Source organism: Astatotilapia calliptera, chromosome 3 (genome assembly GCF_900246225.1).
Source record: "Astatotilapia calliptera chromosome 3, fAstCal1.2, whole genome shotgun sequence".
Lineage (NCBI taxonomy): Eukaryota > Metazoa > Chordata > Actinopteri > Cichliformes > Cichlidae > Astatotilapia > Astatotilapia calliptera.
In genome coordinates this window covers 19,085,561-19,101,394 of record NC_039304.1, presented here as the reverse complement: position 1 = coordinate 19,101,394, position 15,834 = coordinate 19,085,561, and the positions used below count along the sequence as shown (strand labels likewise).

Sequence of the window (15,834 nt, the reverse complement as noted above, 5' to 3'; positions counted from 1 at the left end):
GTCTTTCCTTTGAGTTAAATAAATGCTTGGAACATCGAACAGCAGCAGAAACAAAAAGTACTTCTTAAAACTGCATTAGTAGCTTTTATAGCTCAGATAAAGATTCAGAGTTTAAGGTGTTTATTGTTGCTCTGATTGTGTAAATAGGGTCTTGTGAAATGTGAAAAACATTAAGTGTGCTAACTAAGACTCCAGTGTGTTTTGTACCAGTGCAAGTAAAGATTTATATGAACAACACTACTACTACAACACTACAGAGACATGCACTTTTGCAGTATGCATTGCTCATTTGTTGAGTGTATCTGTTATTTATTTAATAGTTTTACGGTTATAGGGGGAAAAATGTGTTCACTAGTCTGCTGGTGTGTGATATGTGGATCTTGTACCTCTCATTGGGCATTAGAGAGATCAGACTGTTGTGTGCATAAATGCTTCCTGGATCTCTTCCCTACTTACTGGTCTATATTGGGGCCAGAACATCATCTAGTATTTTTCCATTTACAAAATTTTAGTGTTGTTTATCCAAGTTTCTTTCTGTCTGTGCAGCTTGCACTTGACCATGCTTGTCAGATTTATGTGTTTCTCTATCCAAAATATGAAAACCATGATAATCAGGGGTAAATAAACACCTCAGCAAAGAGATTGCCCTTGCAATTCTTGCCATAACAGAAAATGTCCAGTTTACTCAAGCATATCATGAACTCAGCTCTCATTCAGCTGTGGAGAATTAACAGTAATATTGTGAATATCTTGTGCAGTTAAATGCAAAGTGGGAACGCTGGACTGTGCAGGTAACTGCTGAAAACTACTGCACGGAGAGTAAATTACTGAATGTAAATACGCTGAAAGACTAACGTAGAATAATTGCAACTACAAATCGTATGTAAGAAAGTTTGGATAGATATAATGATGATAAAGCACATCCAGATTTTTTTGTTTATAGGTGTTTTTGAAGAAAAGAAGAAATAGACCTCTTTCATGTGAAACGATCAATCATTACATCTCTAAATACCCTTTGATTTCTTTGCTGCTTCCACTTTCTCAGTTTATCTTAGTTTATCGAAACATCTTCTTTCCAGTTTTCAGTCCAACTTGTTTAAACGTGTACACATCCTGATCTGCTATCTGTGCCAGAGGGATTGTGTGATATACTGCCAGGCAAACAGGGCATGTAGGTGGTGTGTTTAAAGGAGGTGGTATTAGGTAAAGTGCGTGGGTGCCAAGTTTTTTATTTTTTTTTTTTACTGAGTGTTTCATGTTTTGTGTTCAGATCCAGGAGTTTGAGCACATCAACGGTCGGTGGAGTCTTCCAGAGCTCAAGTCTGAGGTTAGCATAGACAAATCCTCCTCCAGGGCCTCTTCTCCTGCGGTGAAAACCGCCACGCCCACCCCAGATGCCAGCTATAACAACACACCGTGCACCTCAAAGCCAGGTAACCCAAAAACATCCAATAACAGCGGCCAGCAGAGGGCGCTCCACGTAAATAAAAGCATGGTTGATGTGTAATGTGCAAATGATTTTACGTGTATGAACAAATGCAGCGACCCCTGCTCCTGCAGAGAAGATGGAAAAGAATGGGAAGGAGGGAGAAAAGGAGGAGGACAAGGAGGACGTTGAGGCCCTTGTGGAAAAAGAGAAACTGAAGGAGAAGGACGAAAGGAAAGAGGTGGATGGCAACAAAACTGCAGACCCTACAGAGGTGGGACTTGGTCCTCAAAATGCAAATCAAAACCTGCATGCAGTACAGTGTCTTCTCAATTATTCCAATAATCTTAATATTTATGCATATTTCTGTTTTGTCAGTAAAACCTCTGACTTATTTCACAAATCTCTTATTTGTTGCACATATCCCACTTTCATTGAAAATTTAAAATTATATTTTACATGCAGGCATTGCAGTCTTAAAATTATCTATGCAATCAGTTTCACGGTATCAGCAGTTTCATGCAGTATGGTACTCAGTTTAAAGCTTAAAAGACAGAAAAACACAAAAAAAATATTCCACCACTCAAATTTTAAGACTATTAAGGCCATAGTGGCAAATGAACAGGTGGTCTGTTTATTACCTTATTATTTCTCTGATGTAGCATGTTTCCACAACAAATTGTGCAATTTTTTGTATAAATTTATTAAGCTAATTAGAAGATTTATTGTGGCCATCGAAGAGATTTCTCCCTGTGTGACCGTAGACTGTATATAAAAGATGGATATAGGACTGAAAAGCCAGTTATGGTGCATCTTAACCTGCGTTCTGTTTAACAGCCAGCAGAGGGCGACTCTTCTGGTTGCAAATGTGGGGCTTTCTCACGGGACGTTCTGCAAATATGCTCGAGAGTTGTTGGCCATATGGGATGTGACAACTTCTGGTTGCTAGGGAAACGTATCCCCTGACTGGTTGGGAGTGGTTCCCGGTGACTGCTTTGGTTGCTAGCAGATTGCCATGGTTGATTGTAGGGACTTTTTCCTTCCAACTGTTAGCAAATGAGTTGTTTGATTGTTGGGGCTGTCTCTCTGTTAATATAGAGTCCTTCCTTACCTTACAAAATAAAGCACCTTGAGGCAACTGTTGTTCTGATTTAGTGACAAATAAATAAAACTGAATTGAATTGAACTCAACCTGTCGAGTTTGTGTCACGCTCAGTTTCTTAGAGCAGTTTACCAGTGTTTGCAGACAAGTCCATCACTTCCATTGACAGTTTTTACCACCGTGTTTGGGGAAAGCACGTTTCTCCTTAATGACTGGTAGTTGCCAACATGTCTCTAGGCCTGTGTGACTGGGGTCTTGTTTACTTGACTGTTACGATGTCCTGGGCCGCCTGGCCGGTTCTTTTCTGTGTGGAATTTGCATTTTCTCCTCATGTCTGCGTGGGCCCTCTCGGGGTAATCCGGCTTCCTCCAAGAGTCCAAAGAACTACGGGTAGTGGGGTTCGGTTTACTGGTGACTCTGAAATTTCCATAGGTTTGGATGTGACTGTGAATACTCTTGAAACCCCCTCTGTGTTAGCCGTGCAAGAGACCGGCGACCTGTAATCTGTCCATAGTGTGACCCGCTTCTCACCTTATGGCTGCTAGAATAGGCCGAACCATGACACTGAATTGGATAAGCGGGAGAAAATGGCTAGAAGGATGATCAGCATTAGAGTGAAAAAGATAATAAAGCAGGGTGTGTTTTAGGATTGTCCTGCCTTGTGATTGAGAAGTTGCACTACTCAGATTCACTCTCGTGACTTTGGTGACATCAAACTGGCTGTCTTTATATACAGTATTTACTTCTGGGGTGAAGATTTTGGCACATGACTGCAAACAAGATTATGTGATATTGCATTGTTTTATTCTCCGCAGCTTTCCTACTCCACAAAAGAAACATCGCAACATGTGTCTTCCGTTCAAAAAACTGAAAGCAAAGACGACAGCAACACGAAAGAGGACGAGAAGAAAGACACGACCGATAACCCAGCTGCCTCTACAGAGGAGAAGAAAGCACAGGAGGAGACTAAAGACGAGACTAAACACACATCTAAGCAGGATTCAGAAGTTAAAGAGGAGAAATCAGGTGAACCCAAAAAAAAGAAAAGGAAACTTGATAAGCCCAAACATTATAAGACTTTTTGTTGTATTGTGAGTTCAAGTTTGACATGCACAAACACATAAAACAGGTTTATGTGACTCAGGTCCTTTTGTTTTTGCAGAAGGAGAAAGGGTTGGGGAGGAGAAAGAAAAAGAAAAGCGGGAGGGAACACCTACCACAACGGAAACAACAGATGCCAAGGATAAGACCGAAGTGTCTGATGTGAAGAAAGGTGCGTGTCTGTTCAGTTCCTGGTGGTTAGACGTGTAACGGTATGCTGCAATAACAAACTAATTAACATTTTTACTGCTGTCGTTGATAGCAGAGGAGGTCAAAGGTGAAAAGGATGCTGGAAAAGAAGTCAAAGCAGCGAAGGAGGAGGCGCCGAAGGGTAACGGGAAGCCCCCGACTGAGCGACCTCGCTTCATGTTCAACATCGCAGACGGTGGCTTCACTGGTTAGTTACAGCAGATCTGGAATACAGATCCTGATTCAACCCTCATTTCTTTATTTTTTTTTTGCCTCCAGGGAGCCGGAGTTTCTTTAATTTTTTTAAAGTGGTGCTGCGCGATAGTTTTCTGAGCTTTCTGAAGGTGTTTCAAAGTTTATCTTTGGACATTGGCTGCTTTTTCACTCATTTTTAAAACAGTTCTTCTACCTTGCCATTTTCAGAGGAATGTTTTTTTTTTGTTTGACCCTTAAGCTCCTTGACACTGACATATAAGTCATTAGCCCAGAGCACAAAAAGGCCCCTAAATCAAGTGATGAACCAATTTTGTGATTCAGAAAACGTAGCACAGAGCCAATTTTAAAGTATGTCTTTGCACACTTTGTCACAAAAACACAGTTTGTTTCTTTAGTTGAATCTATAAACATAGTTTGACAGATATAAAAAAAAAAGTTTTTTAGCACCAATTAGATTCTTTCCCAGAGCGTCTTTAAGAAATAGGAAAAAATCCAGCAGAGCCCTGACACAGGACCTCAGAGATACATCTGGCCCTTCAGTTGACTTGGCTCTGTTGTTCACTGAAACTTTATCAGAAATGGTCTCAGTGGAAGGGTGGAAAGAGAAGCAGCGAGAAAAAGCAGGGACATGCCAAATTACGCAAGAACTGGACTGAAAAATCAGTGAAACAGGTCTGATGGAGTGAAATGTATCATTTTTGAGCTTTGAATGTCCTTCAAGAAGCCGCACAAACTCTCGTTTTTGCTTTATACACCGTATTTCATGTAGATTTGCACGTTTTAACAAACTGCTGCAGGTATTTCCCATTTTCCTAGCAAAATCTAAAGAAATGAGGGGGGGGGGGTCAAGGCTGTTTCACACTACTGTATATGATGTCATGCATCAACATTTCCTTCATTAGCAGCTTTATTCTCCTGTGTAAATTTTTTATTTTTTTTTTGGAAGTGTTTCAGTGGTAATCAGAAGAAACAATCAAGGAAACATGTGTGAACAAGTGTTCTGCTAAATTTCATAGGAATTTCCATAAAGCTTGTTCAAGCGTCATGCTTCCGCTCATATTTCTATGATACTTCTTTTATGAACTTCCCCAAAACTAGAACAAGATATTTAAAAAACATTGTCAGATAATAAGACTTCTCTACATCTGTTGCATTTTGTCCTACGACTCTCAGTTCACTTTCTCTGTCTGAATACTGGCTTTGTGTTTGAAACACCCCCCCTGCTAATCAAGTGAAAAAGGTGTGAGGGTGAAAATATCCAGTTTGTCCAAAAACGTTGCCAAGCAGTCCAAACAACATTAAATGAACGAGCAAAACATTCCCCTTGTGTTCCAGAGCTTCAGTACAAAAGCAGCACTGAGCCAGAATTATCTCCTCCTTGATCGCGGCCCCAGTAAAGCTCTGGGCGCACCGTGTAAACCCGCCTCGTGTTCTTTACCTTGTGCTCGCTTCTCTCCGCAGAGCTGCACACTCTCTGGCAGAACGAGGAGCGGGCTGCCATCTCTTCGGGGAAGATGAACGAGATCTGGCACCGCCGGCACGACTTCTGGCTGTTGGCGGGAATCGTGATGTATCCTTGATGGCAGTTGCTCGGGCGATGACCCTGGCGGGTTTATTTTTCTATCGGCCGGCAGAAGCCCAGCGTAATAAGTCAACAAGCCGGCCAGACCTCAGTAAACAGCAAGCTGTGTGTCTGCTGGACACTGATGTGGAGGGTCATTTAGTTCATGTTGCTCTCTCTATTATGGTCATTAAGGCTGTGGAGTATTCACATTAAACTCAGGTTTCATTATTCTACAAGCTGATGCTGAGGCCTGTATAGACTGAAATAGAAGTCTGCCTGAAGTCTGCTTAGAGGTGAAATTAAAATGTAAAAAAACACGCTTAGAAGAATAGCTCCATTTTGGAAGGAAACTCGCCTTTGTTTTCATTCTGTGTGAGAGTAAGATTAGAAGATGCTACTTATCTTTGTGCAATGCCATTGTTTTGTGGACTTCTATTTTAAAGCCCGAGTGTGGCATTTGGGCTGTTGCCATGTTGGTTTTGGAGCCAGAAGTGGCCGAACTTGAGCAAGAGGCTCCTGTGCAAAGTCATCAAATGAGGCTCGCTTGCTTCCAAGTAAGCTGCATCCCAATGGTGTGGTTGCATCACATGGACAGATACCAGCCGATGCGTGACGTCTATAGGAATTTAAAGGAATTGACTCACTTTTGGAGTCAGTCCTAAGTGAGATCTTAAGTTTTTAGCACTTCTGCTTTTGCTTCTTTTTTAAGCATCAAGTTTCGCTGCTTGCAGTAAAGGTCAAAAGTGGTCAATTTTTTCTGTGTGGTGCTGAAGATATTAAGAAAATAATTTACTGTTTCTTCTTCATTAACTTTAAACTAACTAAAGTAAAGAAAGGTGGATTTTTTTTATAACTCTAGACAGAGTAAGACTTGCTTTTTCTTTGTTTCTGGCCTTCATGCTTTAAAGCTAAACCGATCAGCTGCAGCCATTAAACATCATTATCTGATTTGGGCTTTAAAGGCAATTACGTTAAGCTTCCAAAATGGCAAAGTTAGTGCTTAGCAGGTACTTATATACCACTATGCTTATCTAATTAAGCACCTTGTTTAACATTCACACTCCAATAGAGGCATCAGGGGATTCTGCATCATCTGCAAGGATGCTTTGACATGCAAAACACCAACTTTAAAGTTAGCATAGAGCCCACTCTACCTCCTGAGCCATAGCCACCGAAAAACATGGTTAGAGATGGAATGAAGGCAATCCATTAACTGCATGTGTGTTGCAGGCTACAGGGGCCACCTTTCCTCCTTTTCATACAACTCAGTATTAGGTTAGCATAGGATAGCTATAAGAAAGCAGCACAAATGATCCTATAACCTCTGATGAAACTACAGATGTTTGCAATTAAGTTTTTTCTCTTTTTCTAGTTTTTATTTTAAGCCAGGGATGTCAAACTCATTTTACACTGAGGGCCACACACAGACTACTTTGATCTTTACCACGCCGGACCGACAAACTCCACTTTCTGTCCTTGTAAAGACATTTAACTAAACATTTATTCCCTGAGATGTCTTGATATAGGAAAAAGAAAATCTCAAAATCTATGAGAATACAATTAAAATGATTAAATAATTAAAATACATAAATACAAAGATTAATGCCCTCCTTCACATTTTCCAAATCTGTCCCATGTTGTTAATACTTCTCCCCAATGCACCAAATGTCTAAAAGTGCTCCTTGTTGAGCTTCAGGGTGATGTTGTGTGCTTAGTTAGATACTTTCTATGGTCTTATTCCCAAAGTGTTGTTAACATGACCCTTGACCTCAGCGCCAGTCACGGCTACGCTCGGTGGCAGGACATCCAGAATGATCCCCAGTTCGCCATCATCAACGAGCCTTTCAAGACGCAGGCGAATAAAGGCAACTTCCTGGAAATGAAGAACAAGTTCCTGGCTCGGCGCTTCAAGGTAAGATGTGTCACGAAAACCTTCACTTCTTGCGTTCAACATTAGACTCGCACATTTTATAAATGTCAGTTTCCTCCGAGCTCTCAAAGGTCTCACATGTTGAATACAAATTCATACCACGTATGCGGGAACGTGGTGTGCCGTGAACACGACAGCGGATGGTTTCAGTCGCTATAAAAAGCCTTGCGGTCCAGTGTCTTCGATCACTTGACTCGGTTGATGGTCGGATGACAGATGCCCCTAGACCCACATATTAGCTGAATGGTATTGCTGACCGCTGCATTTCTGGAAGAGCTCTCATCCTGTTTTTGAGCGGCGCACATGTTTCAGATCCTGCACTCAACATCCTCATTTACTGCATCGCATCGCTTTTTCTGCCTCAGCCTCGTCGTTTCTCATTTATTTTCTCGCTAAATTATTGTAGGCTTTCATGGGGGGTAAACCTGCCATCGAGAATGCACAGGACAGCAGAAAATAAAACGATTTCTGATCACGCTGTCTTAATTGTAATTGGTTGTGTAACACGACAGCTTTTGCAATGCATTTACTACAAATAACTCCCTTTACCAGGACCCACACACAGATACCCATACACACATAAAGTGCATTTACTCACGAAGCTGGATTAATCATGAGAGGCCTTTATTATTAGTATGCCAACTAAGACATTGTTAAAAAAAAAACATAAGAAATTTGTACGAAAATTGAGAAGATTTGTAGATTTCAGTATAAATAGAGCAAAGGTCATCTGTTTTGTCAGTTTTCTTATTGGCTAAGTGTGACGCTGGTTTATTCATTCACTGTTTTTAATTAACCACTGTCTGAATTATTAATTACGCTGCATTATTAAGAATGTAATAAGGACTTTGTGTCACATCTTATTATTAGCAGTATTTTTTCAATCAGGTGTGTGGTTATATACTTACTGTCAAATTACGCCAGTAAGTATAATGTGCTGATTCATTCAGTGTTTTCTCATCATTATCAGTCTTGATAGACTTTTCTCGTTTGATCTGGACACACTTTGTGTGATTATAGATAACTTTTGTTTAAGGATATTTATATCATACCTTTAAAACAAACATGGTGTTTTAAATTACAAATAAATGTATTTTTATGTATTTTTTATGTTTAGAAACATATTTTGTTGAGTGTTGATGGCACATTGTTAATCGCAGCATTTCCACCATTAGGACAGGATGCAGTGTGTTCACCCTGATTAAGTTTTCCATTAATAAATTGGTTGATTGGTTTAAAAATGTGAAAAAAGTCCCTCTCAATTACCCATGTGGGACCTTCCTTAGAGCCCGACCGATATTGGTACCGATATTTGGTGAGTTAAAAGTCTGATATTCCAATATATATCTGCTGATTTTTTTTTTCCTTTTAGAGTTGAAAAATATAAACAGATTTCCCAAATATTTGTTATGTATAGTTACTTATTTACTGATTCACTGCCAGTTTCTGTTTGGCTCAGTTGCTCATTGATTGCAGCTTAACAGATACATGGGTTGCCAGTAGTGAAGCTGCAAAGTGCTCTCTAAAGGAAAAGCTATGCAACACCAACACTCGTAGTCTTTGTATCATCTAGCTCAAAGCTCAAAGAGTTGGGAGTTCATCTTGTAATCGGAAGGTTGCCGGTTCGAGCCCCGGCTCGGACAGTCTCGGTCGTTGTGTCCTTGGGCAAGACACTTCACCTGCTGCCTACTGGTGTTGGCCAGAGGGGCCGATGGCGCGATATGGCAGGCTCGCTTCTGTCAGTCTGCCCCAGGGCAGCTGTGGCTACAACTGTAGCTGCCTCTACCAGTGTGTGAATGTGAGAGTGAATGAATAGTGGAATTGTAAAGCGCTTTGGGTGCCTAGAAAAGCGCTATATAAATGCAATCCATTATCTATTCTCTCCTTTTTAAATGTGCATTTATTTGCCATTATAAATGCCTTTTATAACGGCAGATAATATCAGCCTGCTGATAAACTGGTCCAGCTGCGATCTCGACAGTGCCAGTTTGACCCAACAACAGTCCAACCCTCAAAATTACTTACATTAAATTAAGATTGTGATTTATAAATAAATAATGGAAGCAAATCTTTACATTTTTTTTATACACAAACAAAAACTTAAACAAGCAGTTTTTCCTCAGGTACTAGATCTGCTTCAGCCGTACTTTTACGGCCTGTTGTGTTGATTTTATAACCAAACTTTAGATTTTAAAAACTTTTTATATGATTTTTTAAATTATTTAAAGCTCCATTTAAGATAAACATACGATAAATGTAATAAAATGCACATATGGAACAAGAGTATAGAAGTTACTAACTTTAACTGAATACAGTGACGGTATCTAAATTGTAGCTGTGGTACATTATTAAAATCCAGACTGGGAGTGGAACTATTGTGTAAGTTACGCAACAAGAGAGCCCTGGAGGCTTTGCAGACCAACTGAAGTGGCAAATTTTAGCGCTCTGTAATGTTTTTGTAACTTGATATCTGTGTTGAAGTGCACTTCATCACCGCGCTGTCATTTTGGAGCCTAGAGTGTGCAGGAAGGCCCAGAATACAGTGCAAACCACAATCAGTACAACTCTTAAATCACTTTTTTTTTTAAATTACATGTTTTTTTTTAATCATAGCAAAGCACATATACATGTTGCGGTTTCAGTGACCTCGGATTCATAAACAGTCCTTTCTCTGCTCTTTCTCCATTGACCTCCTCCCGATCCATCATCCTCCAGCTGTTGGAGCAGGCGCTGGTGATAGAGGAGCAGTTGCGGCGGGCAGCTTATCTAAACATGACCCAGGATCCCAGCCACCCGGCCATGGCGCTCAATGCACGCTTTGCAGAGGTGGAGTGCCTGGCGGAGTCACACCAGCACCTCAGCAAGGAGTCCCTGGCGGGAAACAAGCCAGCCAACGCTGTCCTGCACAAAGGTCAGGAGCGATCGGATGAAAGGCACCGAGAGTTGCGAGGAAATTGTTTCGTGTTGTTCAGCGAACAAAATCTAACACAAACGTTTGCGTCGGGGAAGCAGATCTGCGCAGAGGCACGCAGACGGATTCAGAGAAAGCAGGGAAGATTGTCAGGCAGATAATCAGAGGGGGATAAAAGATCGGCGTATCTCGCAGCAGCTGTTGTGCAATCTTTTCCTGCTGAGTTGACCGTATCGCTCTGCCTGGAGCTGACTTCAAAAAAACGGCAGGCAGATAAGCTTACACAATGATAAGTGATAGCTCCAAACATTTCCTCGCTGGCTCCTTTGCAAGCCCGTCCATGTTTATATCGCGCTGTCGACAGAATAACACGCTCAGCACACTGCTGGTCTTGTTCTCGTCTCGTACGTCTTAACAGACCCGAACGCAATGAAGGCGAAAACCTTTTTTTTTTTTTTTATCAGCACCGCTGCGGACGGTGATTAATTACTTGTTAGGGTGCGATGACAGAGAGGGCAGATACCGGAGGATGGGAACTGTAATCTCTTACAAAAACAGCATCAACAATGTGCTATTTAAACATTTATTCTCAGCATTTGAGGAAAGAAAAGCAACAGCTTGTTGAAATAAAGCTGCTTAAGCAGACTATTTATAGTCTTGACCTTCATAGCACAGAAGCAGCCTCGGATGTGAAACACCTGAACTGCCACCTTCCAAAAAAAGCACATTTCTTCATATTAATTGAAGATTTTGAGCAAACGAAATAAAAATGAGAAGCTGAAGCACCTGGTCGGTGGCTCTTCTTATTGTGGTCTTCTTATTGTTGTTGTCATTGCAGTGTTGAACCAGTTGGAGGAGCTGCTGAGCGACATGAAGGCCGACGTGACTCGGCTACCGGCCACGCTGTCCAGAGTCCCACCCATCGCCGCCCGCCTGCAGATGTCAGAGAGGAGCATCCTCAGCCGACTGGCCAGCAAGGGCACAGAGACGCACACATCCCCGGTCAGCACATCAGGCTGCCTCTAAATACAGCACACACACACACACACACACACACACAAACGCTGACAGGTTGAAACCTGCTCGAGCTTTGCCAGCCCTCAGTGGAAAAATAATAGATGGAAGACATCCAATGAAAACATAGAGCCCATTATCCTCACCCACCGGCACTTTTTAACTCCCCAGCTGCTTACTCGGCACTTTTTATTTTGGTCACATTGCACGACTCAAAAGGGGGTTCGTTTTATTTTATGATTTTCCTAAAATCACCACGTGCAGAATTTCTAAAGAAAACCTTTTTTTTTGTCTTTCCCACGGTCTCTCTCCACAGCCCATACCTCCAGGACCCTACGCAACCCCTCAGAACTACGGAGCCCCCTTCACACCCGCGCCCCCGAGCGCCCTACACATGGGAGGGGCCAATTACAGTCAGATGCCACCCGGATCATTCATATCAGGTCAGTGTTTGAGGCGCCGCTGACACTGTAGCAGCTGTAAAGCACCAAAGTGTGTACTTAATATGACAGTAAGAAAGAAAAAAAAAAGCTTTGTCAGCAGAAAATGCAGTTTGTGGACGTATGAGAGACAAACAGGTGAGTTACTGAGTGATAATCGAACATCTCGAGGCATTAGGGCTTCAGTAATTATAGCACAGAAGAAGAAGCTTGTTTGATCTGTCTGACACTTGGCAAGCTGATGACTTTTACTCAGATTTATGCTTCTCTGCGGAGGTGTTGTTGCTGTGTCAGTGCAGCTCTGCCTCTGGCTCAGGAACTGATTCTTATCACAGCACGTGATTTAAGGATGTTTAAGGACAAAGCAGCGCCGCAGCGTCAGTTTAAGGGTTCTTTAGAGTCATTTTGTGCATTAAATCTGTATCTGAAGTGGCCGTAGTCATGTTTGTTTTTGTTTTTCGTTAACGTGCTGATAATTGACAGCGGTGGAGATGGTTTTGCTGGCTCAGGCGCAACATTCAGTTTGTCTTAGTAATTTCCCATCGATTTTTCCACATAAAAATTCAGTCTGCTCATCGGGAGGAGCTCTCATCAACCTGTGGGAAGCCGTGGTGCTGTTTTTAAATTTTTTATTTCTGGGTCTGGATCCAGTCTGAGAAAATTACTCTGGTGATGTCAAAGGGATCATTGTGGTCGGGGTTGTGCAAATTCACACTTCGCACAGGTTTAAAATGAGCTCAGAGTTTATGGTCGCAGGTAACTCATTGCTGTTGAGCTTCTCTCAGTTTATCATTTTCAGTCAAATCTCTTCCTGCCGCTCCGAGCTGCTCCGAGTCATTGTCTGAATGAATGACTGCAAATGCTGCCTTACAATCACAGACAGTCATCTTTTAAAAGCCAAGAAAAACAACCACCGTGCAGTTTTTTCCACGTCTCATGAAGCAGAACTCAAAACAAATCTGTTAACCAGTGTCATTTGTAAACAGATCTGTTCGCTCTGGTGGCTCCTTTTGTGTTTTTTACCTTACTTACTCATAATTTTCTTGTTATCAGCAGTCGCACGCTGATATTTCTCAAGACTCCACCTTGGTTTCAAATTCTAAATTCTGTTCACGATGTGGCCAAAGTTCTGCTTTTGTTTTCAGGCTCGGAGCAGGCACCGTTTGCAAAATCTACAGATTTGTAAAAACGTGCCAACGAGCTGTATTGAGCGCACACACTTTACGGCGTCTAGTTACTCAGTCATGCCAAACATTCACTGAAAACTTTAGTGCACTTTTATACACCAGCTGCTCTTGGCCTGAGGAGAGCTGATTTAATGCCAGGTTCAGACTACATGATAACGCTGCGATCGTGGGTCGATCCAGACGATGTGGGCCGTCTGTTCGCCTACGGACTAAAACCGAGGCTCCATGCCTGACAGCCTCCTGTAGTGTCGCTCTAGCATGTTAAAAATGTGTTGGTGTCATCCACGACGGTTCCCTTCGGTTCAGATTGCTTTTTCCAGCTGTCGAGATATTTTTTTCTACCGCTGAGCTCTGTACAGCTGTAATCATGACAATGCAAAAGAGGAATTATGTTGCCTGTGTGGTCAGAACTCAATATTATAATGACTGCTTCAGCTGCCATCTTCTGTTCCTTTTCCTTTCCTTGCTATCCTGGAAATTACAAGCTAGCACCTCGTTACACACATGTTTTGATGGATGACAAGCGTGACTCAGCGGGTGCAGTCTGTCATGTCTGTCAGTCATAAAGTGGCAGGATTTTATGCCTCTGTGTAATCTGACACAGCGATCAGCGTGACAGACAACTATCTTTTAGTCTCAGCTCGCTTCAAAATAGAAAGCAAAGAGAAAGTGCTTTCAAGAGTTCTTGAAAGCTATAGTAATTAACCAGGCATGAAGGGTATAATGAAAAGATGGTACTGTGTTGCATTATGGGAAGTGCTTCACCCATGCTACTGATTACTAGTGGCTAAATCTCAGAATCTGCTGCAACAGTTTTTAGCGTTCTTATTTTTGCTAAACTGCATCACTAACTGGGTTTAATCCTTACGCTACAGTCACACTGAGGAATGAATGGTTGTAATTTCTTTCAGTCTTGTTGCCTTTCAAATAGCTGCTTCAAAGATGGGAACCTGGGCTTTTGCTACTTGCAGTCAGTTGCTATCCTCAGAGAAACTTTAGTGAGTCGGGCAGCAATAAAACAGAAAGAAAACCAAATCAGTTTGCATTGGTTTGTGATTAAATTGGATTAAGTTGACAGTTACATTCAACCTGTTTGTGATAATATGATCATTAACGGTGGAAACAGTGAACATTGCAAATCTGTTGCAGTCTGCATACTCAGAAATTCACATTAACTACAGACATCCAAAGAGAAATTCAGACATTTCTCCACAGATAGTGACATAGTTACTGCAGAACAGCAGTTTAACTGTAAAATATCACAGGTGCTCAGAAAGGCTTTCTTTTATATAGGAATATAAGTACTATGCAGATGCGTTGAGTCAAGTCCCCTATTGCAAAGAGATGCATTGCACACGAGTTGAGCTTATCAGTGCAGACTGACTCAGGTTGATGTCTTGCTGGCTAACCTCCAATCTGTTTGAGTCAGGCTGCAATTGTTTGGAGACAGGTTGCCTCCAACCAGGCATCCTGTGCAATCGACTTCAAACTGAAAGTTGTTGCCCTGAGGTTAGTCTGTTGGTAGTTGCTTCTACTTCTAACGAGTTTCCAGATGTGAAAAAAAAAATAAAATCCAATCACCGGGCAACCGCTGACTTTTCCTAGGCTCAAGGAGGTTGCTGTCATATTTTTTTCTCTAGCGTGACTGAGCCATTCATTTTCACTGTTTAATGTCCTCCTTGATTTTATACCATCTGCTCTGGCAAAAGAAACCTGTGAGAAAACAGAAGCAGACAAATCCCACCGGTCACACTTTTTATAGTTTCATATTTGAAAGGGTGCGCGCCAACTCCAGCCTCCGAGACACCCCGACGGAGAAGCCCAGATCTGGCCGCAGAGATCAGAACTTGATTACTTGGCAACGTGCGCCGTTGATGGACAAAACCGGTCCAAAGTGCTGCTCCTATTTTTAAAGATGTCATTTAAGGAATTCCAGCTATATATGGTTATGTTGTTGTGGAAAAAGATTAGGCAAAAGAAAATGGAAAAATATTGCAGAGGCCTCGCTGAAATGAGCGTGCCTGGGGAATCGGGTATTTCAGGATGTCTTTGCATTACGCGTAGATTTCGGATCATTGCTCGAGTCTTGGGTTTCATTTTAATGCCGTGTCGTGTGACTGAAAGAGCTACCTGATGGCTTCTAAAGCAGCGCCCTTTTAGGCACTCTGAACAGTCACTTTATCTCCCCCCTCACCCCTAAGCAGGTTTAGTTGTGAAACCTTAAAAATCCAGAAAGGAGTCCGTATCGGAAAAAACCATCTGCAGCAGAGCTTTCTGATGTGGCTGCCAGATAGACACCTGAAATAGACATTACCCAAATCAAACACGAGCGTGCTGCGCTGCTATATTAAGGCGTTCTCATCTCTTAACATGTCCGGCCTCGAAACCTCAATACTCAGCTCAGCACTTACGGGATCTAATGACACATTGTGCAACGATAAAGCACAGCCGGAGCGCTATCAAACCTGCCCCAAGGAGCCTGTTTATTTTCTCTTCTTGGGTCCTGCCGTGGCTCTAATTACTTATTGAGTTAAGGGCTTAAGAGTTAAAAAAGCAGAGAAAAAGAAAAATCTATTTTATTTTGACTTCTTGTCCAGCTCTCCTCGTCTGCAGTCTGTCAGGGCTCGCTGGCAGTTTTTCCAGAATGTATTTTCTCGTAATTAGTTTGGTAACAGCATGTGCTCTCCAGACGCGCTCTCTGCTCTGCATGTGCATTCGTGTTTGGAGATGTTTAGATAGCGGCGATGTGGCAGA

General features: G+C 41.9%; 1 protein-coding gene across 5 annotated transcripts in view; it reads left to right on the top strand.

Moving 5' to 3' along the window:
* The window catches only part of chd3 (chromodomain helicase DNA binding protein 3), a 59,740-nt gene that overhangs the window by 31,675 nt on the left and 12,231 nt on the right, over positions 1-15,834 (top strand). For 4 of the 5 annotated variants that reach the window (XM_026162179.1, XM_026162176.1, XM_026162178.1 and 1 more), the window contains exons 31-40: positions 1,271-1,433; positions 1,543-1,700; positions 3,344-3,554; positions 3,691-3,801; positions 3,892-4,026; positions 5,496-5,604; positions 7,378-7,510; positions 10,244-10,439; positions 11,278-11,441; positions 11,770-11,896. In XM_026162179.1, coding sequence (XP_026017964.1) covers positions 1,271-1,433; positions 1,543-1,700; positions 3,344-3,554; positions 3,691-3,801; positions 3,892-4,026; positions 5,496-5,604; positions 7,378-7,510; positions 10,244-10,439; positions 11,278-11,441; positions 11,770-11,896 — 1,507 coding nt within the window. The remainder of the gene's footprint in view (positions 1-1,270; positions 1,434-1,542; positions 1,701-3,343; positions 3,555-3,690; positions 3,802-3,891; positions 4,027-5,495; positions 5,605-7,377; positions 7,511-10,243; positions 10,440-11,277; positions 11,442-11,769; positions 11,897-15,834) is intronic. The other variant, XM_026162177.1, reaches the window with a different exon arrangement.